The sequence below is a fragment of the Artemia sp. Qi Xiang Cuo genome, chromosome 3 (assembly GCF_049724085.1).
Source record: "Artemia sp. Qi Xiang Cuo chromosome 3, ASM4972408v1, whole genome shotgun sequence".
Classification (NCBI taxonomy): Eukaryota; Metazoa; Arthropoda; class Branchiopoda; order Anostraca; family Artemiidae; genus Artemia; species Artemia sp. Qi Xiang Cuo.
The window spans coordinates 39,086,211-39,112,525 of NC_142796.1; the positions used below are offsets into that span (position 1 = coordinate 39,086,211).

Consider the following 26,315-nt stretch of genomic DNA (forward strand, 5'->3'; position numbering starts at 1 on the left):
CAATGATAGGTATTTAAATTTTCATTCTTGCCACCCTATGTCGGTGAAAAGGGGGTTGTAATTTCACTAGTGGATAGAGCCTTTAAAATCTGTTCCCAGGAATTTCTGGATTCAGAATTGTTATACTTGAGGGATATTTTATTTTGTAATAGTTATCCAATTAAGTTCATTGATAAAATAATTGAAAATAGACGAGCCAAACATAGTAGTAGGGTTATTGAGGTTTCTCAGTCTTTAGATTTAGTTGTATCAAAAAGCTTCATTTCATTACCATATGTACCTGGTTTGGGGGAGAAACTTTCACGGATTTTACGTAAATTTGGTATTGATACATGTTTCCAATCGCTGAGGCCAATGAGTAGTTTTTTTAGTTCTGGTAAGTATTTAACTCGGGGAAATTTAGTAAGTGGGGTGTATAAAATTCCGTGTTCTTGTGGGAAGTTCTATATTGGTAGGACTCACCAACAATTTGTTGAAAGGTTTATTGAACACCGTAATTCAATAGAAAAAACCCTACAATTAAGCAAGCCTCCAGAAACTTTCGTTTCAGCTTTAGCAGAGCATATTTGGCTTCAACCAGATCATTTTGTAAAATTTGATGAAGCCTTGGCTATTTCTAATGATAAGGGTTACACCCAATGGGCCAGGGAAGCCATAGAAATTAAAAAACATATGTTTGCTAACCTTTCCATAAATAGAGATACGGGTAATTTAAATATTGACCCAATTTATGATAACCTTCTAAAGAGTGAATCAATTGTCAATAAGGGAGTAAAGATTTTAAATAATCACCAGGGGACTATTTTACCTGTTAGACCAAAACGATTTGCTTCAGTAATAACTAACAAAAGGATTATTTCGCAACTGAATAATTAAAGTAATTTACAGTTTTTTTATTTTTCCTCATTTACTCTGGTGTCCTCACTTAATTAAATATTTATTTGCATATTTTCCCTAGGTGTTTTTTTTTGCGCCTATTTTAAATTTTTTTTTTTTTTTTTTTTGGTGGTGGTTTTATTGTTTTTTAGTTTTATCTTGTTTTTTTTTTTTGTGTCTTTCGTGGTTAATAAGCCGTTTTTTTTTAAAGGCAATAATAACGCGGTTTTTTGTTTCTGTTTTTTTCCTTTTATAGACCCTGGACACAGTATCTTTTGTTTTTTTTTTTTTTTTTTTAGAGATTTTTCTCTTTGTTGGTTTTTTATACACTGTACTTCGAAAATCACTACCATCTAACTGACTATTTACATAAGTTACTTCACTTGGTATATCTTCTAGAGTTCCTGTGCAGCCGGCGGGACTGCACGAGTCGGCACGTTTTTTGGAACTATAGCGTTGCCTCAGATAACCAAATTGGTTTCGCCTTGTGCTCGTTTAGCCTGCAACTCCTTGTATAATTTTGCTTTTTTCTCGCGGTCAGTCTTTGAGACATCATTACGGAACTGGATCGTATCTGACCCTTTTCTTTCATAAGACTTTTGAAGGATTTGTTTCTTAGTCTTAAAATCAGGGACCGAGAACATTATAGGAACAGGCTTGTTTCCGGTGCTGGTGGTTGCAGCTTGTCCTTGGGTTTGCAGATTACTCAGACGACGAACTTTTGAGATGCTCACATTTGGCAGCCCATAATCACTCGTAAGGTACCTCTTGATGTACAGTTCATCACTTGTCTGAGGGGGGACACCGAAGACGACATTATTAAGCTTTTGGTGCTGCCGGTCCCTGTCGTCTGCAATCATGTGTCTAACTTTAGTTTCAAGCTGCACCTCAAGATCATTTTTCAATGTCCGAATCTCCGACTCGACTAATCTCTGAACTGCTGCCTGGTCGAATGAGGTGCACTGTTCGATAGTAGCCAACCGACTTTCAACACCACTAAAGCGGTTATCGACATCAGTGGTTAGCTGGTCTCTTAGTTCGGCAAACGCTTCATTCACTGCATCGTTAACTTTAGTGTCCAGTTCCTTTACAGCACTAAGAGCAGACCGGAATGGTTCAAGATTCTTATCCATAATCTTCTGAATATCGTTCAAAGATGCCCCACTCGCCACTTGAGGATTACTTTTGCAAAGTGGGCATTTCCACTCACAGCCAACTCGTCGCGTCATTATAGTCAGTAGAGAGTACTCTGCCTCTAACATTTCTAGACAGTCAATGCATATCCAGCGGCTACATCCATCCCAGTTCAGAACATATTAACCCTCATGCAAGGTCTCATCCCAAGTCGCGCCCTGCTTTGTCCCTTTTTTTGGGCTCTCGAAATGATTCTTTAGCCGCAGTGTGCTGGCAATGCTGTTCTAACGTGTTATGAGTCGGCAACACCGCTTCACGCAAGCGACAAGAGCGGGACCAGTTGATTTGTAAAGATTGTACAAAAATATACTTTTGCCTTTTGCCCCCTGCAAGATTTTGGAATTCCAATAAAAGTACTTTTGGTACCTTTTCTAAATGAAGATTGATCCTTATGTCTTTAATTTTGACTCTTTGAACCTGTGACGGCCATGTGATAAGTTTTACCTTATCAGAAATACTTCTAATGTAATGGAAATGATAAATTTCACATTTCATTTCAAATGGTAAAGCTTATGCTTAATCTATTTTAGCACATAGAAAGATACAGATTGCTGCAACTGGATAATATTAGAATAATGTAAATAAGGGCAGGTAAAATCACAGAAATGCCTCATTTTTTTATTTGGGTTGAAGTTTGCTTCTCTGGGACTCTAGGTTCGCCAGACTTGAGCTGGACTCTTAAGAAAAATTTTATTTCATTTTTTGGTGTTGCTAAGACCATATTTTTTGTCGAATCTTTCCAGTAGGCTATTGTAAGTAGGGAAGGGATGGAGGTATAAGCTTGAAAATACTGCAATGTATCCTAATTTGGACTAGATTCCAGAAAGTTTATTCAACTTTTTGCTACAACATTCTGGATTTGGGAAAAATAACTGTTTTGCATTTAAGCACACCATAGACCAGTTGAGAAAGCTACAGTTAATTAATCAACTTTTAATTAGGTAAAAAAATAGGTCACCTTAAATCTTACCTGCTGAAAGTCTAAGTAATGAGTACAATCATGTAATATGTGAGATTTTGAAATAGACCTTTTCCTATCAAAAACTAAACCTGTTTGCAAAGTTGTCTTAAGAGTTGAAGAGACTTGCCCAATTTTGACCCTTGACAACCACCTGATTAGTCTAATTGTCCTGTGATTAATACTCCCTGAAATTATTTTTTTTTTCAAGCTGTTGATTGAGAGATAAAGAAAGATCTTAGTCAATTCCAGTTTTAATGACTTCTTCTACTGATTAAAACTTGTTGCAGTTAAAAGCCATCTGATTCTGACACAGCTGTGCAAGCTCCTCTTTTCCCCCACTCCTCTTTTCATAAATTCATTGGGGATCCTTCTTTTACCTCTTACCAGTAGTGCCAATTCATGAACCAACCGAAGGTTACTTTTAAACTTTTTTCTTTTCAACTCTATTTAATTCAGAAGCATGAACAATTGATTGTTAAGTAAGAGTTTATGAGATCTACTTGTAGTTTTCAAAGCTGTCTTTATCATTTAGTAAAGCAAAAATGGAATAACCCTTAGTTAGGGGGATAGAGCATGCACAGTTTTGACCAAGCAGGGTCAGAGACACAGCATAGGTACTGTTGGTACAAGGGGGTGAAGCATATATACTTTTGTTTGGAAGGCGGTGGGGGGATGGTGAAAGGGAAGATTTAAGGGAAACGGAAACTTCTTGACAGGGTGTAAACAGGGAGGCTTTGAGTAGATTGAGATGGAGGAGGAGCTTGCATAGCTGTGTTGGCCTTAGGCGGCGTGGTGCTGCAGTGAGTCGTTAGCAGTAGTAGTACTCTTCAGCGTATTGTATTTATAGTTTTGGATGGCTTTTATGCATTTACTTACAACTTTTTCCAGGAGATCGTCAAGACCAGACATTATTCAAGTAGTAATGAATGAAGATGGACCAGGTCCAGATTGCTCTCGTTCTGCTATGGTCTCATTATCCCTTTCATCATCCAGCATATCACTGGCACAGCAAAAGGCTGCAGCGTTTGTTCTAGCTGCTGGAGAAGGTTATTTTTTTATGTTTGTAACTGACCTTTAAATAAGTTTGTGTTCAGTAATTGCTAGTATAGGTCCAAGACAAGGCTGTGTGTAATTTTATCCGAAATTTCTAAAATGGTATATTTCTGAGTTCTTAAGAAAAACGAATTCTCTTTATTGTAGACTTGACCTCTTTGAGAATTCAGTTTCATGCTGAATCCATTTCCTTCGAAATTCAATATTTTTCAGAGTCTAATTCCTAAGGATTGTTAAATCTTTCATCAAGGTATTCCTTGTAGACCAGTTTGGAATATAGAAATTTTTTGAATTTGACAAATATGATTTTCAAAACGTTAGTATTACTCTTAGAATTTTTGGTCTTAAAAGGATGCAACTAGGTTTTAACAGTAAATGTTTTCAATAGGCATTAGTAGGGGCCAAGAGGAGACTGTGTATAATCTCACTCAAAACTCATAAAATACTGTATTTCAGAACACTTCAATTTTTTTAATTTCCTATTGTAGCTCCCTTCAGAGTTCAATCTCTTTCAGGCAAGGCCGTACCCAGGATTTTTTTTTCGGAGGGGGTTTTACTAAAAAAAAAATTGGGGGGGGGGGGTACACAAAAAACGCATACAAAATTTGTTTATATCCATTTTCGTTACGTTTTTACGAGCCAGACAAACATTTCAGGGGGGGGGGATTCAAATCCCCCTAACCCCCCTCTGGTTACGGCCTTGCTTTCAGGTAATTGACAAAACACGTTTCGAATTAGATATTCCAGATATTACTAAATCTTGTATTAGGATGTTTCATTTACAGTAACTTGGATTATAGAAATATTTAGAATTTGATAGATACATCTATTTAAACTTTACTATTAGCCTACCTATAAAGCAAAGATACAACAATCCATTTTGACGCATAATTTTGGAAGCTCTAATTTAAATTTATTGAGAAGTCTACTAAAAATCCACAGAAAGCGTATTTAAAAGATAAACTATGTTTATGGTTGCAATAATAGACTCATGTTCTTAAAATCTAATTAACTCTTCAAGAAAATACTTTATATTTTGGAATTTGGTCCAGAGCTGCCACAAATAATTTAACAATATAGAAAGATTTTCTTTAAAAAAGAAAAACCCAGAGATTTGGAAAACCTCAAGGAAATTAATAATAGTAATAATAAACACGTAGTTTGTGTTTATTCTATATCTAACCATATTTATTTCTGTTTGGCTTTGTTATGACTCTGTCTTGACTGTGACTATGGGTCACAGTTTTCTTAAGACTTTCTTCAAGTTGAAAGTCGAGACGTTCTTGAGTCAAAAGTTCATCAAGGATACTGGAGAATTTTAGAGTAGACCTATACATCTTTATGAAAATTGGTGTGTTTATATTCTTTGCTCTTTCTTGTTTCTTTGTGTATTTCTGATTTCTGTGTACAATCCATTTCGTGTATATACTACTTTATATTTCATACATGTGCATATAGGTGGGTTACTGATAAATTCTTCTACAAAAGAAAGGTCTTCAAGGAGACTGGAGAGTTTTAAAATAGACATATACACATTTACGAAAATGATATGTTTATGTTTTTTACTATTTCTTATTTCTGTGCACATTAATTTTGTACTTTGCTACTAATTTATATTTTTAAATTCATTTTTTTTGTATTAAGTTCCTAGAAGAATGTTGCTTTTTTGTGGTGATTTATAGTTTTGTAACGAAAAACCATTTTTTGTTAGGTTAATCGAAATCATTTTGCAGGTGAAACGCTGTACTGTGATGTCGTGGTTAGTATCATTCACAAGATAGAGATATCTGTTCGAACCCATGAAATATACTTAGATGATGTTGGAAAAATTGAAGCTAGAGCATATGATGACCAAGGTATGCTTTTTTATTACTAATGCGAAAATATAAAGCAAGCAATAACGCTTGTTAAAAAAGTATTAACTAAACACTAAAAGAAAAAAAAAAAGATAAGAAGACAGCACTATCAGAAACACACTAAACACTAATTTTTTTCCATCTAAACTTCAGTTCATAAAGTTTGTTTTAAACGTCCGGATATTTTTGGCAATTACAGTAGATCCAGGGAAAGCATTTTAGGGACCAAAAACTCTTGCAAAGAAACTGTGCGCAGTAATTTGTCTACCTACTTGAAGCTGAAATAATTCGTTTGTTTCCTGTCCCGTCATATAAATTTGTTATGAGTTGTTCTTTTTCCTTTTGTTTCTGTCGTCTCTTTTATTTTTATTTTTTATTTTGTCAATGCTTTGTCTTTATTTGTTTATGATTGGTTTTCAATCAATATGTAAATAAATAAAATAGATTCTTAGAAAGGGAAGTTGAATAATTAGAACTAATTCCTGCCTAATTTTATAACCATCTCCATTGTACCTGATCTGAAAAATAAATTAAATAAAAAAAATATATTTCCATTCAATAGTTTAATTCCTTTGACCATTTCTTTACTACTACTACTACTAATAATAACTTGCTGCAGCACCAAGCCGCCTGAGGTCAACACAGCCACACACGCTCCTCCTCCATCCCAATCTATTCAAAGCCCTCCCTTTTTACACCCTACCAAGAAGTTCCGATTTCCTTTAAATCTTTCTTTATGATTAATTAAAAAAAACTTTCCAAAAAATAAGTTTTTCAAAGAAAAGTAAAGACCATTTTAAACTTAACCTCAGGAGATACAAATACCTGTTAAAATTCAAACTCAAAACGACCAGAAATTACTATTAAAGAATAAATGAAACCCAAAACGAACAGAAATTAAATAAACAATCATAGCAAAAAACATACAACAAGTAATAATATAAATGAATAAATAGATCTTAAAGAGAGTAATACTTAGTTTGAATATGAAAATCTAGCTTAAAACGAAAACAAATATTTTGCTATTAATGTATAAATGAAACTTAAAACGAACAGATATTAAATAAACAATCAATGCGAAAAAAGCATACAATATATATTAATGTAAATGAAAAAATAAATGTTAAAACGAGTGAAACTTAAATTGAATATGCAAATCAAGTTTGAATCGAATCAAAATAACTACAAACAAGAGTTTGCGTATCGTCTCACTGCAGAAGCCTAAAACCTACTGCGTCATTGGCGCTTTACTGAAAAAAATTCTTTGAAATATTTTCACTTTTGTAACTTTAAGAAATCAAAAATTTATTAAGATATTAGGGAATAAATATTAGCATATGTATATTAAATTGACAATGCACATTTTATTTCAGTAAACTCATTTGAATTTTTTCAGTAAAGTACAAATTATATTCTGGCTTTTAGAAAGCATAGGGGTTTTGAACCCTACTCACATTAATTTATGCTCGTTTTGATTTTGACTCTAATATTTATTTTAATTTTTGTTCGTTTTGGGTTTCATTTATTTATTGATACTGATTTGGGGTAGTTGTATGCTTGGTAGATTATATGATAGTCCGGACGCCAGGTGTTGAAAATGTGAACCATACCACGACGGAATGGGGCTGCTACGAGAATTAGCCTACCCTCCACCCCCTATACTGACCAAGCGGATTCAAAAATACCGATGGCACTTACTTGCGAGTGGTTGAACACTCCGAAACTTGACATTTTATTATATTTTGGTGTTTCATGCAAGAAAATACATGTTCCGCAGAGTTTGAGGTGTAGTTTTCCACTCAAATTGAAATGCCTAGAAGCCATAGAATGTTTTCATATCAAACTAACACAATTAGTTAAAAAAAAATGACACAGTTAAAAAAAAATGGCAAAACTTTATGAGTCTTGAACAGTCTTGGAAAGTGTAAACAAAATCAAATTGAATATTTGATATATAATGATATTAATTGTTGAAAGATCAATCAGTTCAAGTTTTTTTTCACTGTAATTTTTATTTTCATTTTCAATGCTGTAAGAACTGGAAAATAATAAATTTGTAATATACGATTAATTCGTTTTCAGTGAAGCACCAATGACGCAGAAGGCTTTAGGTTTTTACAGTTAAAGAAGGGGGCGGTATCCAAATTTTGCTTGTGGTGAAACTATATTTGTCTTGACCAATCTTGAAAAGAACTAATAAATTAAACTGAATATTTGATGCATAATGATATTAATTACTAAAAGCTCATCAGTTAAAAATTTTACTGTATTTTTATTATTTATTGTCAATATTAAGTACAAAGGAAAACGTTTGTAATATAATTTGTTTTCAGTAAAGCACCAATGACGCTGTAGGTTTTAGGCTTCTGCAGTGAGACGATACCCAGACTCTTGTTTGTAGTTATTTTTATTCGATTCAAACTTGATTTGCATATACAATTTAAGTTTCACTCGTTTTAAGATTTATTTATTCATTTACATTAAAATAAATTGTATGTTTTTTTCGCATAGATTTTTATTTAATTTCTGTTCGTTTTAAGTCTAATTTAAACTTTGATAGCAAAATACTTGTTTTCGTTTTAAACTAGATTTTCATGTTCAGTCGAAGCATTATTCTCTTTAAGATATACTTATTAAGTTATATTATTGATCGTTGTATGTTTTTTGCTATGATTGTTTGTTTAATTTCTGTTCGTTTTGGGTTTCATTTATTCTTTAATAGTAATTTCTGGTCGTTTTGAGTTTGAATTTTAACAGGTATTTGTATCTCCTGAGGTTAAGTTTAAAATGGCCTTTAATTTTCTTTGAAAACTTGTTTTTCGGAAAGTTTTTTTTTTAATTAAATTTTGTTCGTTTTTTATTGAAAAAAGTTTCAAGTTTTTTTTGGCATGGGGGGGGGGGTGCTTACTGTCCGGTTATTCTTGAATTTAAAAAAAGGATCTAGAACTTTCAATTTAAATAGAATGAGGATTTTTTCAAAGTATATACGATTACCTCTTTGATAAAAAACTTATGTATGAACAATAGACAGCTTTCATAACTTGTTGACAGCGATTGACAATATTGAATGGATTGAAAAATAGCTCCAATAAGGAGATTTAGTCTATTTCAATTGCTGACACAAAGGGATCACGACCGTTTGGAATTAACCTTAATAGGAATGTGTGTGCCAAAGCAATTTTGCACCTATCACAGAGTATGTGTTTTAACATAATAATTGGATAATTATAATAGATTTCCTATGTGTTCTTCCCATAAAAAACCCCTTCCCATAAGTTACAAGCCCTTTTTATTGAGTTTAGCCCCAGGGCATAACTTGAAAAGCCTACCCCTGGGCCCTGGTGGGCTGTGTCGTCACCTGAGTTTTTTTATCAGAACTTTGAGCTATTTTAACAAAATGTCGATCTCAGAAATTTTATCCGATGCATTGAGGGCGTGGAGGAGGGAGAGGGGTTAGTTGCACTTCAATCTCTTTTGACTCTTAAAAAGTGAACAATAACTTTCAATTTCCAATTAAACGAGTACTCTCTAAAGTGTATACGAGCATCCTTCCATAAGAAATAATATGAAGGATTCGGACAACACTTACAATTAAAACCCTTGACCTGAGGGCATTGGGGGAGTTGTAATCCTCAAAGACCTAATTTCTAGAACTTATGTTTAATAAAATTGCTGTCTTAACATTTTGATTGGATGTGTTTGAAGAAAAGGTGGCCGGGTGAGGGGTGTTGTTTGCCCTCAAATCACTTTTAAAAACTAAAAAGGGTACTAGTCTTCGATATTTCGAATAGAATTAGCCTTTTTTGATATTTTTACGACAACGCTGTCTATAAAAACCTTATAGGCCACATGGGCATAACTTAAACTTCTGGTTGAGTGTCCTGAGAGCTTGTCCTGCTCATAAACAAATTTTCTATCAGAAAATCAGGTCCACCGAACAAAAAAGCAATCTCTAAATATCGAGTGGATTGTGTGGAGAGCTGAGGGATATAGGGGGGGGGGGGCTAGTTGCCCTCCAATCAATTTTGACTATGAAAAAGGGCACTATCCCTTTGAATTTCCAATTGAATGAACCTTTTTTGAAGTTTCTACGACAAAGCCTTCTATAAAAACCTTATATGCCCCCAGGGCATATCTTAAAACCCTGAAGGTTCTGGGGGAGTGTCCTCCTCAAAAATATATTTTCTATCTGAAAATCAATTACGCTGAACAACATGGCTGTCTCAGACTGCTGTGGGGCTATTTTGGGGAAAAGGATGGGCAGAGGGTGGGGGCTAGGGGACCTCACCTCCCTTTTTCCTCTGAAAAAGGTCACGAGCCATATAATTTCAAATAGATTGTGCCGGTTTTAGAGTTTCTCAGACAACGCCTTATATTAAAAACTCGAATTACACCATGGCATAACCTAAAAACCTTGCCCTGAGGGTTGTGGGGGAGTGTCCTCCTCAAAAATATATTTTCTATATGGAAATCAGCTATAGTGAACAAAATGGCTATCTCAAAAGTTTGATTGGATGTGTTTGGGGAAGGGATGGGTGTAGGGGGGGGGCTAGCTGCCCTCAAATCACTTTTGACTATTAAAAAGGGCACTAGCCCTTTAATTTCCAATCGAATGAGCTTGTTTTGAAGTTTCTACGACAACGCCTTTTATAAAAAACCTTAAATGCCCCCAGGGCATAACTTAAAACCTTTGCCCTGAGGGTTGTGGGGGAGTGTCCTCCTTAAAAATATATTTTCAATCTGGAAATCAACTACGCTGAACAAAAATAGCTATCTCAAAATTTTGATTGGATGTGTTTAGGGGAATGGTGGGTGTAGGGAGGGGGGGCTAGTTGCCCTCCAATCACTTTTGACTATTAAAAAGGGCACTATCCCTTTGAATTTCCAATCAAATGAACCTTTTTTGAAGTTTCTACGACAACGCCTTTTATAAAACCTTATATGCCCCCAGGGTATATCTTAAAACCCTTGCCCTGAAGGTTCTGGGGGAGTGTCTTCCTCAAAAACATATTTTCTATGTGGAAATCAACTACGCTGAACAAAATGGCTTTCTCAGAATTTTGATTGGATGTGTTTGGGGAAATGATGAGCGTGGGGGGGGGGCTAGTTGCACTCCAATCACTTTCGACTATTACAAAGGGCACTAGCCCTCGAAATTTCCAATCGAATGAGCCTTTTTTGAAGTTTCTACGACACCGCCTTCTATAAAAACCTTATATGCCCCCAGGGCATAACTTAAAACTCTTGCCGAGGGTTGTGGGGGAGTGTCCTCCTCAAAAATATAGTTTCTATCTGGGAATCAGCTCCCCCCAACTCAAAGGCTATCCCAAAACTATGTTTGATTAGTTGTGGGTAACTTATGGACGTAGGGGGGTGGGGCTATTTTCCAATCAAAAACTTTGTACAATTAAAAATGGCACGATACCTTTGAATTTCCAATCGAATGACCCTTTTTTGAAGTTTGTATAACAACGCCTTTTATAAAAACCTTAAATGCCCCCAGTGCGTATCTTAAGACCTTGCCCTGCAGGTTCTGGGGGAGTGTCATCCTCAAAAAAATATTTTCCATCTGGAAATCAACTACTCTGAACAAAATGGCTATCTCAGAATTTTGATTGGATGGGTGTGGGGAAATGATGGGCGTGGGGGGGGGGGGGCTAGTTGCACGCCAATCCCTGTCGCCTATTAAAAAGGGCCCAACCCCGTTAATTTCCAATCGAATGAGCCTCTTTTGAAGTTTCTACGAAAACGCCTTCTATAAAAACCTTGTATGCCCCCAGGGCATAACTTAAAACCCTTGCCATGAGGGTTGTGGGGGAGTGTCCTCCTCAAAAATATATTTTCTATTTGGAAATCAGCTATAGTGAACAAAATGGCTATCTCAAAAGTTTGATTGGATGTGTTTGGGGAAAGGATGGACGTAGGGGGGGGGCTAGCTGCACTCCAAACACTTTTGACTATTAAAAAGGGCACTAGCCCTTTAATTTCCAATCGAATGAGCCTGTTTTGAAGTTTCTACGACAACGCCTTTTATAAAAACCTTAACTGCCCCCAGGGCATAACTTAAAACCTTTGCCCGGAGGGTTGTGGGGGTGTGTCCTCCTTAAAAATATATTTTCAATCCGGAAATCAACCCTACTTAAAAAACAGGAATATCTAAAATTTTGGATGGGAGGTGTCTAGGGTGAGAAGTGGCGGAGGGAGGGGGGGGGCTAAGTGCCCTCCAAACAATTTAGACTATTAAAAATTGACATGGCATTTTTAAATATAAGTTAAATGAGTCTTTTTTGAATGTTCCACGGCACCACACTCTATAAAACCTTAAATAACTCCAGGACATATATAAAAACACATGCCCTGAGGGTTCTGGGGAATTGTCCTGCACAAAAACATATTTTCTATAAGAAAATCAACAATGCTGAAGAAAAGGACTATCTCAAAATTTTGATTGGATGTGTTTGGGGAAATGATGAGCGTGGGGGGGGTCGTAGTTGCACTCCAATAAATTTTGATTAGTAAAAAGGGCATTAGCACTTTAATTTACAGTCGATTGAACCTGTTTTGAAATTTCTACGACAACGCCTTCTATAAAAATCTTATATGCCCCCAGGGTATAACTTAAAACCCTGGCCATGAGGGTTGTGGGGAAGTGTCCTCCTCAAAAATATATTTTCTATCTGGAAATCAACTACGCGGAACAAAATGGCTATCTGAAAATTTTGATTGGATTTGTTTGGGGAAATGATGGGCGTGAGGGGGGGGGGGAAGGGGGCTAGTTACACTCCAATCACTTTCGACTATTAAAAAGGGCACTAGCCCTTTAATTTCCAGTCGAATGAGCATGTTTGGAAGTTTCTACGACAACGCCTTCTATAAAAACCTTATATGTCCCCAGGGCATAACTTAAAACCCCCACCCTGAGGGTTGTGGGGGAGTGTCCTCCTCAAAAATATATTTTCTATTTGGAAATCAACTACGCTGAACAAAATGGCTATCTGAAAATTTTGTTCGGATTTGTTTTGGTAAATAATGGGCGTGGGGGGGGAGGGGGGCTAGTTAAGCTCTAAACCAATTCTACTATTAAAAAGGGCACTAGCCCTTTAATTTATAATCAAGTGAGCTTCTTTCGCAGTTTCTACGACAACTCCTTATATAAAAACCTTATATGCCCCGAGGGCATAACTTAAAACCCTTGCCCTGAGGGTTGTGGGGGGTATCCTCCTCTAAAATATATTTTCTATCTGGAAATCAACTATGCTGAACAAAATGGCTATCTCAAAATCTTGATTGGATGTGTTCGGGGAAATGATGGGTTGGGGGGGGGCGGGGGGCTAGATGCAATCAAATCATTTTTAACTATTAAAAAAGGTACTAGCCCTTTAATTTCCCATTGAATGCGCCTGTTTTGAAGTTTCTACGACAACGCCTTCTATAAAAACCTTATATGTCCCAAGGGCATAACTTAAAACCCTTGCCCTGAGGGTTGTTGGGGGTATCCTCCTCAAAAATATATTTTCTATGTTGAAATTAACTACGCTGAACAAAATGGCTATCTCAAAATTTTGATTGGATGTGTTTGGGGGAATGATGGGCGTGGGGGGGGGGGCTAGTTGCCATCCAATCATTTTCGACTATTAAAAAGGGCACTAGAACTCGATTTCCAATCGAATGAGCCCCCTTTGAAGCTTCTATGACGACTCCTTCCATATGAAGTGCCTCTGGGAAAAAAAAAAATAAAAAAATAAATAATAAAACATTGGTGCCGCATGGCCTTTACTATAGGCAACGCTACAGCGTTGCCTCTGATGTCCTCCCACCCCAGATGAGGACGACCTGTTTTTCCGTCTAGCCCTAGACGGTTGGCCGAAAAGGACAATCTTCGGCAATCTGTCATCCTTCGTCCGCACAACGTGGCCTAGCCATCTCAATCTCTCTTTCATTATAACCCTACAAAGCACGATTGAACCACATTTTTCGTACAGCCTACTGTTTAAAATACGGTCTGTCAGCCAGGTAAACAGAACTATCCGTAAGCAATTTCTCTGGAAAATATCTAGCAAATCTTCACCCGCTTTTCAAAGCGCCTAAGCTTCAGAACAATATTTGACCACTGCCATCACTTTAGCTTCTAATATTCTAATCTTGGTTTGCAGACTTATCTTCCTTTTATCTACTTTTAACATCTTCACTGCTCCCACCGTCTTTACTACCAATGTAAGTGAAGCTGCACACCTGATGAATCTTTTCGTTACCCAATGTCACCTTTTCATCTTCACTTATTCCTATCCTTAGTGACTTAGTCTTCTTAACATTAATTTTCCAACCTGTTATAGCACCCTGAACTCGCAAACCTCTAAAAGTAGATCCATTTTGCTCAAACTTTCATCTAGGATGCTTAGATCATCAGCATAATCTAAGTCCAGGAGAGTTTTTCCTCCCCGTGGGATTCCGTGGTCTCCCATTGCCTTTCCTGTGGTCCTTAAGACACAGTCCATCAAAATGATCCATATAAAGGGGGATAGAACACAACATTGCTTAACTTCTGATATACAAAACCAGCCGCTAACCTCATTTTCTACCTTAACTGCAGCAGTGTTATTCTCGCATATAGCACTAATCACTTTAATGTATTTTTCAGGTATATTATACAAGGATAAGACCTTTGCTAAAGCTTTTCTATTAACAGAATCGAACGCTTGCTCATAATCTATAAAACTGAGGACCAAAGATGTTTTATCACTCAGACACTTCTTAATTATTAACCTAAGAGTGAAAATTTGGACAACACATCCTCTACCTTTTCTAAAACCTCACTGTTCTTCTCTTAAAATTTTGTCTACAGCATTTCTCAGTCTAAAAAGTATTATATTACTAAGTAATTTGCTACCTACAGAGACCAGACTAATGCCTTGACAATTACCACACTCACTCTTATCACCTTTCTTATACAGTGGTTTAATGAAGGTTTTCCTAAGATTGCTAAGTACTTACTCTTTTTCGACAATTACGCTCATAGTCTTCAGTAGCTTGCTTCTAACCTCATAGCCACCATATTTATTAAACTCATTTACCACGCTATCAGTACCTAGAGCCTTATTATTTTTTAATACTTTTAGTATTGTTGCTAATTCTTCCTCACAAAACAAAACTTCTTTCATGTCCAAGGTATCACAAACTTTTTCATTTTACTCTATATCATTCCATGCAACTCTATCTCAGTTTAGCACATTCTTAAAATGTTCTGCCCATCTTTCTTTAATTCTTCCTTATCACTAATTGTGGCCCCGTTCCTATCTTTAACTAGGACAAGTCCAGATTGACTATCCCTCTCAATTTATTAATATACCAGTACAATATTTTACTAATATGCCGCCCAGCTGCATCCTCCAGATCCTGGGCAATTTTATCCGTGGCCTCCACTTCACACCTCCTTAGATCATATTTTAATGCTTTCTCCACTTTCTTTACATTCCTTTTGTTTTCATATGATCTATCACACAGATAATCCTTGTACAAATCCCATCTCCTCTCTACTAAACATAGAGCCTTTTCACTAATATTCCTAGCTGCGGTCCTAACTTTCTGCTAGAGAAAGGTGATAAGAGTGAGTGTGGTAATTATCGAGGCATTAGTCTGGTCTCTGTAGGTAGCAAATTACTTAGTAAATATGATACTTTTTAGACTGAGAAATGCTGTAGACAAAGTTTTAAGAGAAGAACACTATCAGCAACTCCACGAATTGTTTTTCTAAAATTATTCCAACCATCTTCCATATTGTCAAATTTTAAACTCTCAAGTTTAGTATTCAGCTGTTTCTGGAAAGTTTCTCTCAAATTGTCATCCTGGAGTCTACCAATATCATAACTTCCCGGGAGGTAGCTACCCTTCCGAAATTTCAGCTTTAGGTTAACCCCAAACACTACTAAATGGTGATGTTTACTTTTAACACCAATAACAGAACTCCTTCATACCCTTGTATCTTGTATTAATCCTGCTAGTCTTCGGTTTACTATAAGATAATCAATAATTATTAATATTCTTTTATTAATTATTTATATTCTCTTATTAATACATTCCCAGCCTAAACAAGACTTAGCAGCTCCCGTGTTCATCATGAGCCCTACTCGCTGTCTGTGTGCCCCATCCTTCCTGCCTGAGTAAACAAATTCTATATCACCTAATTTTATGCTTACTATCCCCCTGCGATATGAGTCTCTGAAACTACTAATAAATCCAGTTCGAATCGTGTGAATTCGTCTGTCAAAATGTCGATACGATAGTCATTTTTAAACGTCGTAACATTCCAAATTCCAATTTTCATGTCCTTTAAATCTTTGAAATTATTTTGGCTTCAGGAAAAGTAATGATTCTGGATACCAGTGCAGGAATTTTATTTTTGTAAAAACAATTTCAGCTCCAGTTATAAAAAGATCACCATCTGTCAATCCATATTGTAAAAAACATCCTATCTTGCATAGAAAAAAGTTAACTCTAGGGTGTAAAAAAAAAAAAAAATCCGTCATTGCAACTTCTGGAAATCTAAGTGATGGAGGCAATTTTGTATATACAAATTTCATTTCATCTTGGGTACTTTTTGTAGTACGTATATTACTTCATTACAATACAAATGGGCATCAAATCAAAATTTTAAAACTCAAAAAATTGGGAATTGGCATTCGAGGTCGACTTTACAGAATTATTTCCAAGAAATCTAGAAGATATGCGGAATTTTTTTTTCTTTGATTCTCAGAGATAATAGATGCATATACCGAATTTTTTAGATCGTGGCTAATAAAAGCGTCTGCATTCATATCATGAATTAATAATTATCATTAATTTTTTTTTGCAAAAAAAGTGTTAACTCTTTCGTAAGATAACTTAAGTATTTTCTAAAATCTTAATGTTCGACTAATATTTTGTGTGCAAGTTATTGAACATGCTTTTTTTTTAATATTTCGCGACCTATTAGCAAAATTGTCCTATTCTGCAAGAAACCTAAACTTTGAACGTCTTCTGCCATTCGACATAATTTTTCCCTTCCTTTGGATGGTCTTAGTGGGGGCTCTCTACGAACTTCTGTTGCTTAGCGTCAGAAAATTAAATCTTATCCTAGTCAACACGCCAACACTTTTCGAGACTGAATCCATCCTGCTAGGGAAATTGTCATTAGTTTCGCTATCAGCTTGGACCGAAGAAAAGAATAAGCTGATATAATATTATTAACAGCCTGTGGAACGGTCATAAAGAAGCGTTCAATAATTTTAGCATGTTTTTCTTGAAATGAGTTTTCGAACAGCAGGGTAATTTGCTCTCAATTTGGGGCTTTTTTTTATCTTAGTTATATTGTCATGATTTGGGTCTTGCAGCTATGCTTTCGAGAATATAACCTTGATTCATTTGTCTAGGGAATGAATTTTCCACTTTGAATGGCTTAGCAATGGAGTGGCGCATTGAACCAACTAACAAGATGGAATCAGATGCCATCCAAATTGTCAGTTTTGAAGATTCCAAGTATGATGCCAGTCAATCTGTTGAAAAACTGGAAAAGTCAGGGAAGAGGGGTGATACTATTCTCATTGAAGGTATGAAAACTGGATCTGCCAAAATTTGTGTCCGCTTTGAAGACCCTCTTTTGAAGGTAAGCTCTTTTTTTTATATGAGTGATTTTGTAAGAAAAACAAAAAGAATTAACTGTGTAGAATCAGAAGCTCCCGCAGAGAGGAGTGCCTACACCCTCCTCCTTTAGGAGGGAGGTTAAAAAAATTTCAAAAGTAGTTCTTTATAAAATGTTATATACTACTACTACTACTAAGAACTCACCGCAGCACCAAGCCGCCTGAGGCCAATACAGCTACGCACGCTCCTCCTCCATCCCAATCTATTCAAAGCCTCCCTTTTTACCCCTGCCCAGGAAGTTCCCATTTCCTTTAAATCTTTCTTTAGGACGTTCTCCAATCCCCGATGGAGACAACCTAATGTCTGTCTAGCCCTAAACGGTTGGCTGAAAAGAACACTCTTCGGCAATCTATCATCCTTCGTCCGAACACCGTACCCTAGTCACCTCAGACTTTCTTTAGTTAAAGTCCAAGAGATCGGTTTTGAAATTTTTCATATTTTGGTATGACGAATTACAAGAATGATTCGAATATTTGAGCTGATAATGCCTATATGATCCTGTATTTGTTCTCTTTCTATTTCCAAACGCCAGTATTTTCATATAGTGATTAACTATTCTACACTCATTTGAGTGTAAAACTGGAACCGTTTGACACTAAAGGCAGGACAAGTCTAAAGTCTAAATTTCCGCATTATCCTGAAATCTTTTCCAACCAAAATTTGCTCGTTTTTCTTTTAAACTCCAAACATGTAATATTATTCAGGGGATGACGTTTTACATTTTTTATAATTTAGCATTTGAAATGAGACACTAGAAAAATAATTCCAATATTTGGAAATAACACATAAAAAAAAACAAAGGAAAAAGTAAATGAATAAGAATAAATGAATAAATAAGAAAACATAACTAAATAAATTTATTTTATTGAATAAGTAAACAAGAAAAATAACGCATAGTCCAATATATGTTCTCTGTTGGTTCCCAAACGCCAGTATTTTTCTGATAGGAATTACTGATGATTTGCCCTGTAAGACATGTTTTCGCTAGTGCTGCCTCTTTACTTCCTTTTCTTCTTGAAAACTCGTAGTAAAAGTAGCAGTAGAACCAAAAGAAACGGAATATTGAATAACAACATTGAGCTATGGTCTAAGCTTTCATCACTGGCATGCTTGGCAGATCACTGGTAAGGGATCTCCTTATCTCTCATCTAAGTGAGAAACTTAGAAAAGCGTTTGGTGTGCTAGTAAAACTTGTAACTGTAACTGTAAAACTTGCTACAGCAGGCGTATTCTCACCCGTGTCTACAGCGCTTTTGCGATGCCTCGTGTTCTCGCATTGACCTCATTTTGGAATATGTTTACGGCTACTGATAAAAAAAACTATTAGATCCGTATATTTTCGTTTTGCGAAATATCTCTTGTGTATAACCCTATGGGCTAGAAACAAAAGACTAGTATCAGTATACGGGTTAATTGAGCCACTAACAGTGGCTGAGCTGTATCGTGGCCGTTTTTCTTCTAGGCTTGATAGGAAACACACGCTCCAATTTGCTATGAGTTATTAGGAATATTTGAATCTATTCTTGGTAGTATAGTCTTCATTGTGAGTGTGTTCTTCTTTCTTTTGTTTTTGTTGTCTTCTCATCTACTCCATATTAAACCCTTGTTTTTTGGGGCAATAAAGATATTGATTGATTGAGTGATCCATAGTTTATTAAAGATAAACAATGTAATAAGATCAGCTGGCATTGACAGGTTATTCTTCACTGCTTTCAGTCTTGTGAATGAGGATACATGTGAAAGAAAAAAGGCCGACTCTAGCAAAGATCCAACCAGGCAACTGAGACCAAAACAAACCATTCTGAATAAGTAGTTCTGTGCTAAATCATCAGGATTCCAACCTTTCTCCAGAGTATATAAATATACGTACCTGTATTTACAAGCCAATAAATCAAACAATAGCACTCAACATTTTGGAATTATATCTTCCGTGCCTCTAAAACATGATCTTTATAAAACCTTCCACCGCAATAATTAGGTCCCTAGAAGAGGTCCTCGAGATACCTGGTTGCCCTGCTGAATCCCCCCAAAAAATCTGTTCCTTAAATTCTCCAAACTTTGCCAATTACTCGGAAAATGTTCCAAGTCATCCCCATACTCCCCACAAAGGAGGAAGCACATCTACCTCTGTAATACAAAGTAAAAAGGATCTTGGATTAGGCTGGGCTTGTGACATGGTACGCTCACGAATACAAAAGGGTAGGTTGAAGTGAATGAAAGGAATCCCCTACCTGGCATAGAATTGCTTTCAAAAGCTCGGTTACAATGCATGACAACCTAGTTGTTCGAGAGGGATGTCGTGGGAGAGGTAACATGAAAGTTTACAGTTCTTTAGAGGTGGTAGATCTCAACGGTGAGCCCCAGGAAACGTGGATGTGTATGTAGGGAATTTGATTATGTTTTGCTAACGATGCCCTCCGTAACCCCGGAACGAAAACCCGTTTTTCTTAGGCATTAACAGCCCCTCCCCCCACTGAGCTCGTTTTCCGTTTAATACCTCAACAAAATCCCCATTTTATCTCAATAATTTTCCCAAAGGAATATACAGTAAATACTCAGAAAGATTTAATCCCTGTAGAACTGGAATGTTAAACAAGTGAATCCCCTTCCCCCTCTGTTACCTTTTTTGTCAAGTATTTGGTCTATAAAGCTTAATTCGTAAAATTTTCGACATATAAATTTTGCATTCCACATTTTATTTATCTATTAATTAATTAATATATAGCGACTATTTGATGATTATATCCCGTTTGACATTTTTCTTTAATATTCCTAAGTATTTGCTTTATTTTGTGTTTAGGTCAGTAGTTGCCTTATATTTTGACTCTTTTTTTTTATGCATGAACTGAATTATGCTCTCTCAGAGCCCGTGTTAGTCTTTTTGGATGAAAATAATTCGGAATGAACATAATTTTGTATGGCAGTGAATTGTTTAATGTCAGTGGGATTAATGGGAATGAGAAATTGTTTAGAATTATTAAGAAATAAGTTATAAAGTGTTATATTGTTGAATCAATTTTATCAATTGTTATTATGATCTATAAAGAAACAAGAATTGTTATAATATATCAGCAAATATGTTAAATTTTGGTAAAGGTGCTGCTGGTGGGACAAAAATGTTCTCCTTAAAGCTTCATGATTCTGTGATTTGTGACAAAACTTCAAGAGACATATTTATAAATGCGACATCAAATAAAATCTTACTGCGACATTGGACAAAGGGCTTTGAGTTAGACTTTGAAATCTGTCTTCTTAAAATAAGGTCTGATGTTTTGAACGAAATCACAAAGAAATTGATGACAAGCAAAATACAGTATTTATATGAGAATACCTGTTCATGCAATAATTGTTTTCAAGGAACCCCATAAGATGTACTATAAAAGCTAACTTATTGCTAAGCTTTGCAACAACCTAAAACTTGGGGGGGGGGGCATGTATCTTATTTGGGTGCATCCCTTCGTATTTGCTAATTTGGTAAATTTCTACCAAATCATATTTTAGAGCTATTACTAAATTAAATAAATCATTTGTTGCCTTTTTTATGCTTATTGTAAATAACACAACAAGATATCACATAAATGTATTTCAGCCCCCCCCCCTATAAATGCCAATGCAGGGTTAGGTGTGGGGTTAGAACTTAATACCCTGGATTTTCATAGATAGGGGGGGGGCTGAAATTCATTCATATCAGGCATTTTACCTATAGTTATAACAATAATAAAAAAAAGGCACTAAGTAGCGTGTTAAATTTATGCGTAAGTCAATAATATGATTTGGTATGAATTTACCGCTAATTTTGTTTCTTTTGTCATAGGAGGTACCTTCGGGTGAGGTCAGAATGACAGTGGTAGCCAATATCGCTTTAGATCCACCAAGAGTGTACCTTATGCCTGGATCTTCGGTAACTTTCCAAGTTATTCAGTTTAAACATGGACGGTTACATCCATTGCCAATGATTGAAGCACAGCAGTATCTTCTTAGAATGTCAAATAGTAGTGTGGTAACAGTCTCAGACCCGACATCGTTTAAGGTTACTGCTCTTACAACTGGAGAAACTCAGGTAAGCATATGAAAAATAGTTGATAATTGGAGGCTTGGAACGTAACTTGCAAAGTCTATTTCAGCTCCGGAGGGAAGCAATAAGAACGTTCTTTCTGAGTAATCCTTGGGAATGAGTAATTTTGAAGACATGTAATTTTGGCAATAGCCCAGAAGCAGATTTTTTTTAAGAGTTTGTGTGCAACCCTTCAGCGTATAAAAAGCGTATGATAAAAAGACATGTCTGTGGTGGGCCCGCAGACATGCCAAACCCTACTTTCGTTCGAAAGCTCTGTTTTGGCGTCGCCCCTGCCTCATATGCTACTGCATAATATAAACAAAAGCTTATATTCCAACCAATTTGGTGATGGCTTTATGATTACCCTTAATTCAAATGTACAAAACTATAAAACTGTCTGATCCCCTTGAACTATGATTCAAGTCTTCATCTCATGAGGGTAGTTTTGCTGGCTGTAGTCTCCAAACACCATCCAGCAGCACTCATAACATCAGCAAGACGTACTGATTTTGATATCTTCCATATGATGATACCTCCGTGGATCTTGTGTCTAGTGCGTTTGATAAGATTTTGTCAAAACCGTGCAAGATTTTTATTAAAACCATGCCATTGCATATATTACAGCCATAGTTAAAGAATATTTCTAATTCAGTACTTTGATCACTGTTAACCCTCATTTTATTATCGTTACACTAAGTTTCACTTTAATATTTACCATTAAGGATCACTTACTATTTTTCTTATTATTCCCACAGGGCATCTATGAAAATCAGTACTGTATGTATGACAAAATTATTTGTATACTGTTCAAGATAAATTATTAACTATGTTTAAGAAACAAATAGTATGTTTAAATATAATAATACAAAATAGAACATTGTTTCACTCTTGCTTGGTAAATTTGAAGCATTCGTTATTCCTCTGAACAATGTAGCTGTTACGGTGAATGTCCGAAATTACTTTCTCTCTGCTTGGATTCAATTAGCTTTGCGAGTCAGCGTTTTCAGTCTTGTGCAAGCTATGATGGTAAAAATTAGGTTAGATTAGGTTATGTTAAATTTGATTATAAATATCAGAAATGGGTTAAAAACCAAACCTAACCTAACCTGTCATCATCAAACCTTGCATTAAATTGGAAAAGATGACTGGCAACGCTGACAAGATCCAAGGAGGAAAACGGGTATTTTGGACATTCACAGGTAAATGTCGACATTCCCGAATTTTGAATATTCACGGTAGAATAGCTATTTAATAAACTTGGTCTGTGCGAATAGATTTCTTTAGATATCTTCTTCTAAATGTTTAAATGCTCATCGCCAGGAACAATTAAAGGCGCTAGATAACTAGAATTCACCATGTATTGATCTTGAAATGAAGAATCGGAATCACACTTGTTACAATACAGTGTAACTTCACTCTTATTTTCTTTGTAAAGTCAAATGAGACTTTTCATTCATATTATGAAACTCATGCTCATATGCTTACTTGATGTAATATCAAACACTAAATCAATATCTGACATTAAATTTTCGAATGAATAATTGCTCTCTATAACACCTAAATAAAAATCCATATGCTCATAATTACAACAGGCGCTGTCTTCACATCGATGACGTAGGAACCATACTCTTTTATTGTTCCAAGAATTAAAGCGTGGACCGGATTCTTCATCCCAAAGCAATTTAATGCCACGATGATACCAGTCTCTTAGAAATAAACTAAAATCTCGTTGAGGTTTTTTTGTAATTATACCCAGATATGTATTTCCCACTGTTCACATTTCTCATGGTGACAATTTTAGCAAAGAATCCTATGGTATGAGAGACATAAACTTTCTCAATACAGGAATTACAATCTTTAATTTGAACTGCATATCCTCTGTGTAGTGTACATGTATTGCATAATCTACTTTTCTCGAATTCACCTGCAATAGCGCAGTTCTCACAGGACCAGCTATCCGATAAAATAAAAGTTCAAAATAGGGATAAAATCCTTTTTAATAGACAGTGTATAGAAATACCAGATATTTCGGTCACATATACAGTGACCGTCATCAGTAGTAAGACTGATCAGTTTTACTACTGATGACGGTCACTGTATATGTGACCGAAATATCTGGTATTTTTGTGTTTTTCTATACACTGTCAATTAAAAAGGATTTTATCCCTCTTTTGAACTTGTATTTTATCGCAATGAAAAGGCAGTGTGGTCTCCAAAATTATCTAGACCAGCTATCCAATGTATATAAACATAGAGGATATGTGTGGAACATTTTTTTTTCTCTATCGACTCTCAAAACGCTGTTTACTATTAACTAGCACCCCTAAGAAAAAATATCTGTAAGCTTTGTGAAAAAAATTGTTGACCTTAACCTTGACTTTACTGCAACGACTTCTACTACTTCTACTACTACTTACCTGACGGGGATTTTAAAGTGATAAGATAAAAAGATCGGAAAGTTGATGCTACTACTACTACTACTAACAACTCACCGCAGCACCAAGCCGCCTGAGGCCAACACAGCTACGCACGCTCCTCCTCCGCCCCAATCTATTCAAAGCCTCCCTTTTTACACCCGCCCGCGAAGTTCCCATTTCCTTTAAATCTTTCTTTATGACGTCCTCCCACCCCAGACGGGGACGACCTGCTTTTCGTTTAGCCCTAGACGGTTGGCAGAAAAGAACAATCTTCGGCAATCTGTCATTCTTCATCCGCACAACATGCCCTAGTCATCTAAATCTTTCTTTCGGTATAGCCCTAGAGAGCAGTATTGAATCATATATTTCGTATAGCCTATTGTTTGAAATACGGTCAGTCAGCCGGGTACCCAGAACAATCCTTAAGCAATTTCTCTGGAAAACATCTAGCAAATCTTCATCCGCTTTTCGGAGAGTCCATGCTTCAGAGCCATATTTGACCACTGTCATCACTGTAGCTTCTAATATTCTAATCTTGGTTTGAAGACTTATCTTCCTATTCTCCCAACCTTTTTTTATGTGTTAAATAACACCACGTGCCTTGGCTATTCTATTTTTAACATCTTCCCTGCTCCCACCATCTTTACTAATAATAATACCAAGGTAAGTGAAGCTTCACACCTGATCAATCTTTTCATGACCCAACTTCACCTTTTTATCTTCACTTATTCCTAGACTTAATGACTTGGTCATCATAACATTATTTTTCAAACCAATTCTAGCACCCTGAACTCGGAAAACCTCTAAAACTTCATTCATTTTTCTAACACTTTCATCTAGGATGCTTAAATCATCAGCATAATCCAAATCCAGGAGACTTTTTCCTCCCCATTTGATTCCGTGGTCTCCCATTGCCTTTCCTGTGCTCCTTAAGACAAAGTCCATCAAAATAAACCATATAAAGGGGGATAGAACACGGCCCTGCTTAACTCCTAATTTAATCCAAAACCAGCTGCTAATCTCAGAGCCTACCTTAACCGCAGCAATGTTTTTCTAGTGCTTAACACTAATTACTGTAAGGCATTTTTGTGGTATACCATACAAGCATAAAACCTTTGCTAAAGCTCTTCTATTAACAGAATCAAACGCTTGCTCATAATCTATAAAACTGAAGACCAAAGGTGTTTGACAACTCATTTACCACCCTATCAGCACATGGAGCCTTATTATTCTTTAATCCTTTTAGTACTGTTGCTAATTCCTCCTCACAAAACAAATCCTCCTTCACATCCAAGGTATCACAAACTTTTTCCTTTTCCTCTATATTTTTTCCTGCAACTCTATCTCGGTTAAGCAAATTCTCAAAATGTTTGGCCTATCTCTCTTTAGTTTTTTCCTTATCGCTAATTGCGACCCCATTCCTATCTTTAACTGGGCCAGGGTCCGGATTGACTACTCCCGCTCAATTTTTTAACATGCCAGTACAATATTTTACTATTATGCCGTCTAGCTGCATCTCCCAGATCCTCGGCAATTTTATCCATGGCCTCCACTTCTCACCTTCTTAGTTCATATTTTAATGCTTTCCCCGCTTTCTTTACATTCCTTTTGTTTTCATATAGTCTATCACTCAGATAGTTCTTGTACAAGTCCTTTCTCCTTTCTTTTAAACATAAAGTTTTTTCACTAATATTCTTAGCTGCAGTTCTAGTTTTCTTCCCTAATACACCTTCAGCAACTTCACAAATTATTTTTCTAAAATTATTCCAACCATCTTCCACATTATGAAATTTTAAACTCTCAAGTTTAGTATTCAACTGTTCCTGGATAGTTTTTCTTAAATTCTCAACCTGGAGTCTACCAACATCATAACTTCCCGGGAGGTAGTTACTCTCCCGATATTTAAGCTTTAAATTAAGCCTTGACACTGCTAGATGGTGATCTTTACTTTTAACATCAATAAAAACACTCCTCAACACTCTAACATCTCGTCTTGATCCTGCCATAGTTCGGTTTACTATACTCTAATCAATAAGGTTTGCTGTCTTACCATCACGTGAATACCATGTTAACTTATGAGCCATTTTATGACCAGACACCGTATTGGTTATAACTAGATTGTTATACCTACAAATTGCAAAAGTCTGTATCCATTACTGTTTTCTTTTCCTACACCAAATTTACCTAGGCTGGGATACCATCTATCCCTATTTCTACCAACCTGG

General features: G+C 36.0%; 1 protein-coding gene across 1 annotated transcript in view; it reads left to right on the top strand.

Moving 5' to 3' along the window:
• Window positions 1-26,315, top strand: part of Gp210 (nucleoporin 210) — a 179,545-nt gene that overhangs the window by 13,410 nt on the left and 139,820 nt on the right. The window contains exons 2-5 of the mRNA XM_089085873.1: window positions 3,920-4,077; window positions 5,818-5,940; window positions 17,346-17,578; window positions 21,431-21,676. Coding sequence (XP_088941999.1) covers window positions 3,920-4,077; window positions 5,818-5,940; window positions 17,346-17,578; window positions 21,431-21,676 — 760 coding nt within the window. The remainder of the gene's footprint in view (window positions 1-3,919; window positions 4,078-5,817; window positions 5,941-17,345; window positions 17,579-21,430; window positions 21,677-26,315) is intronic.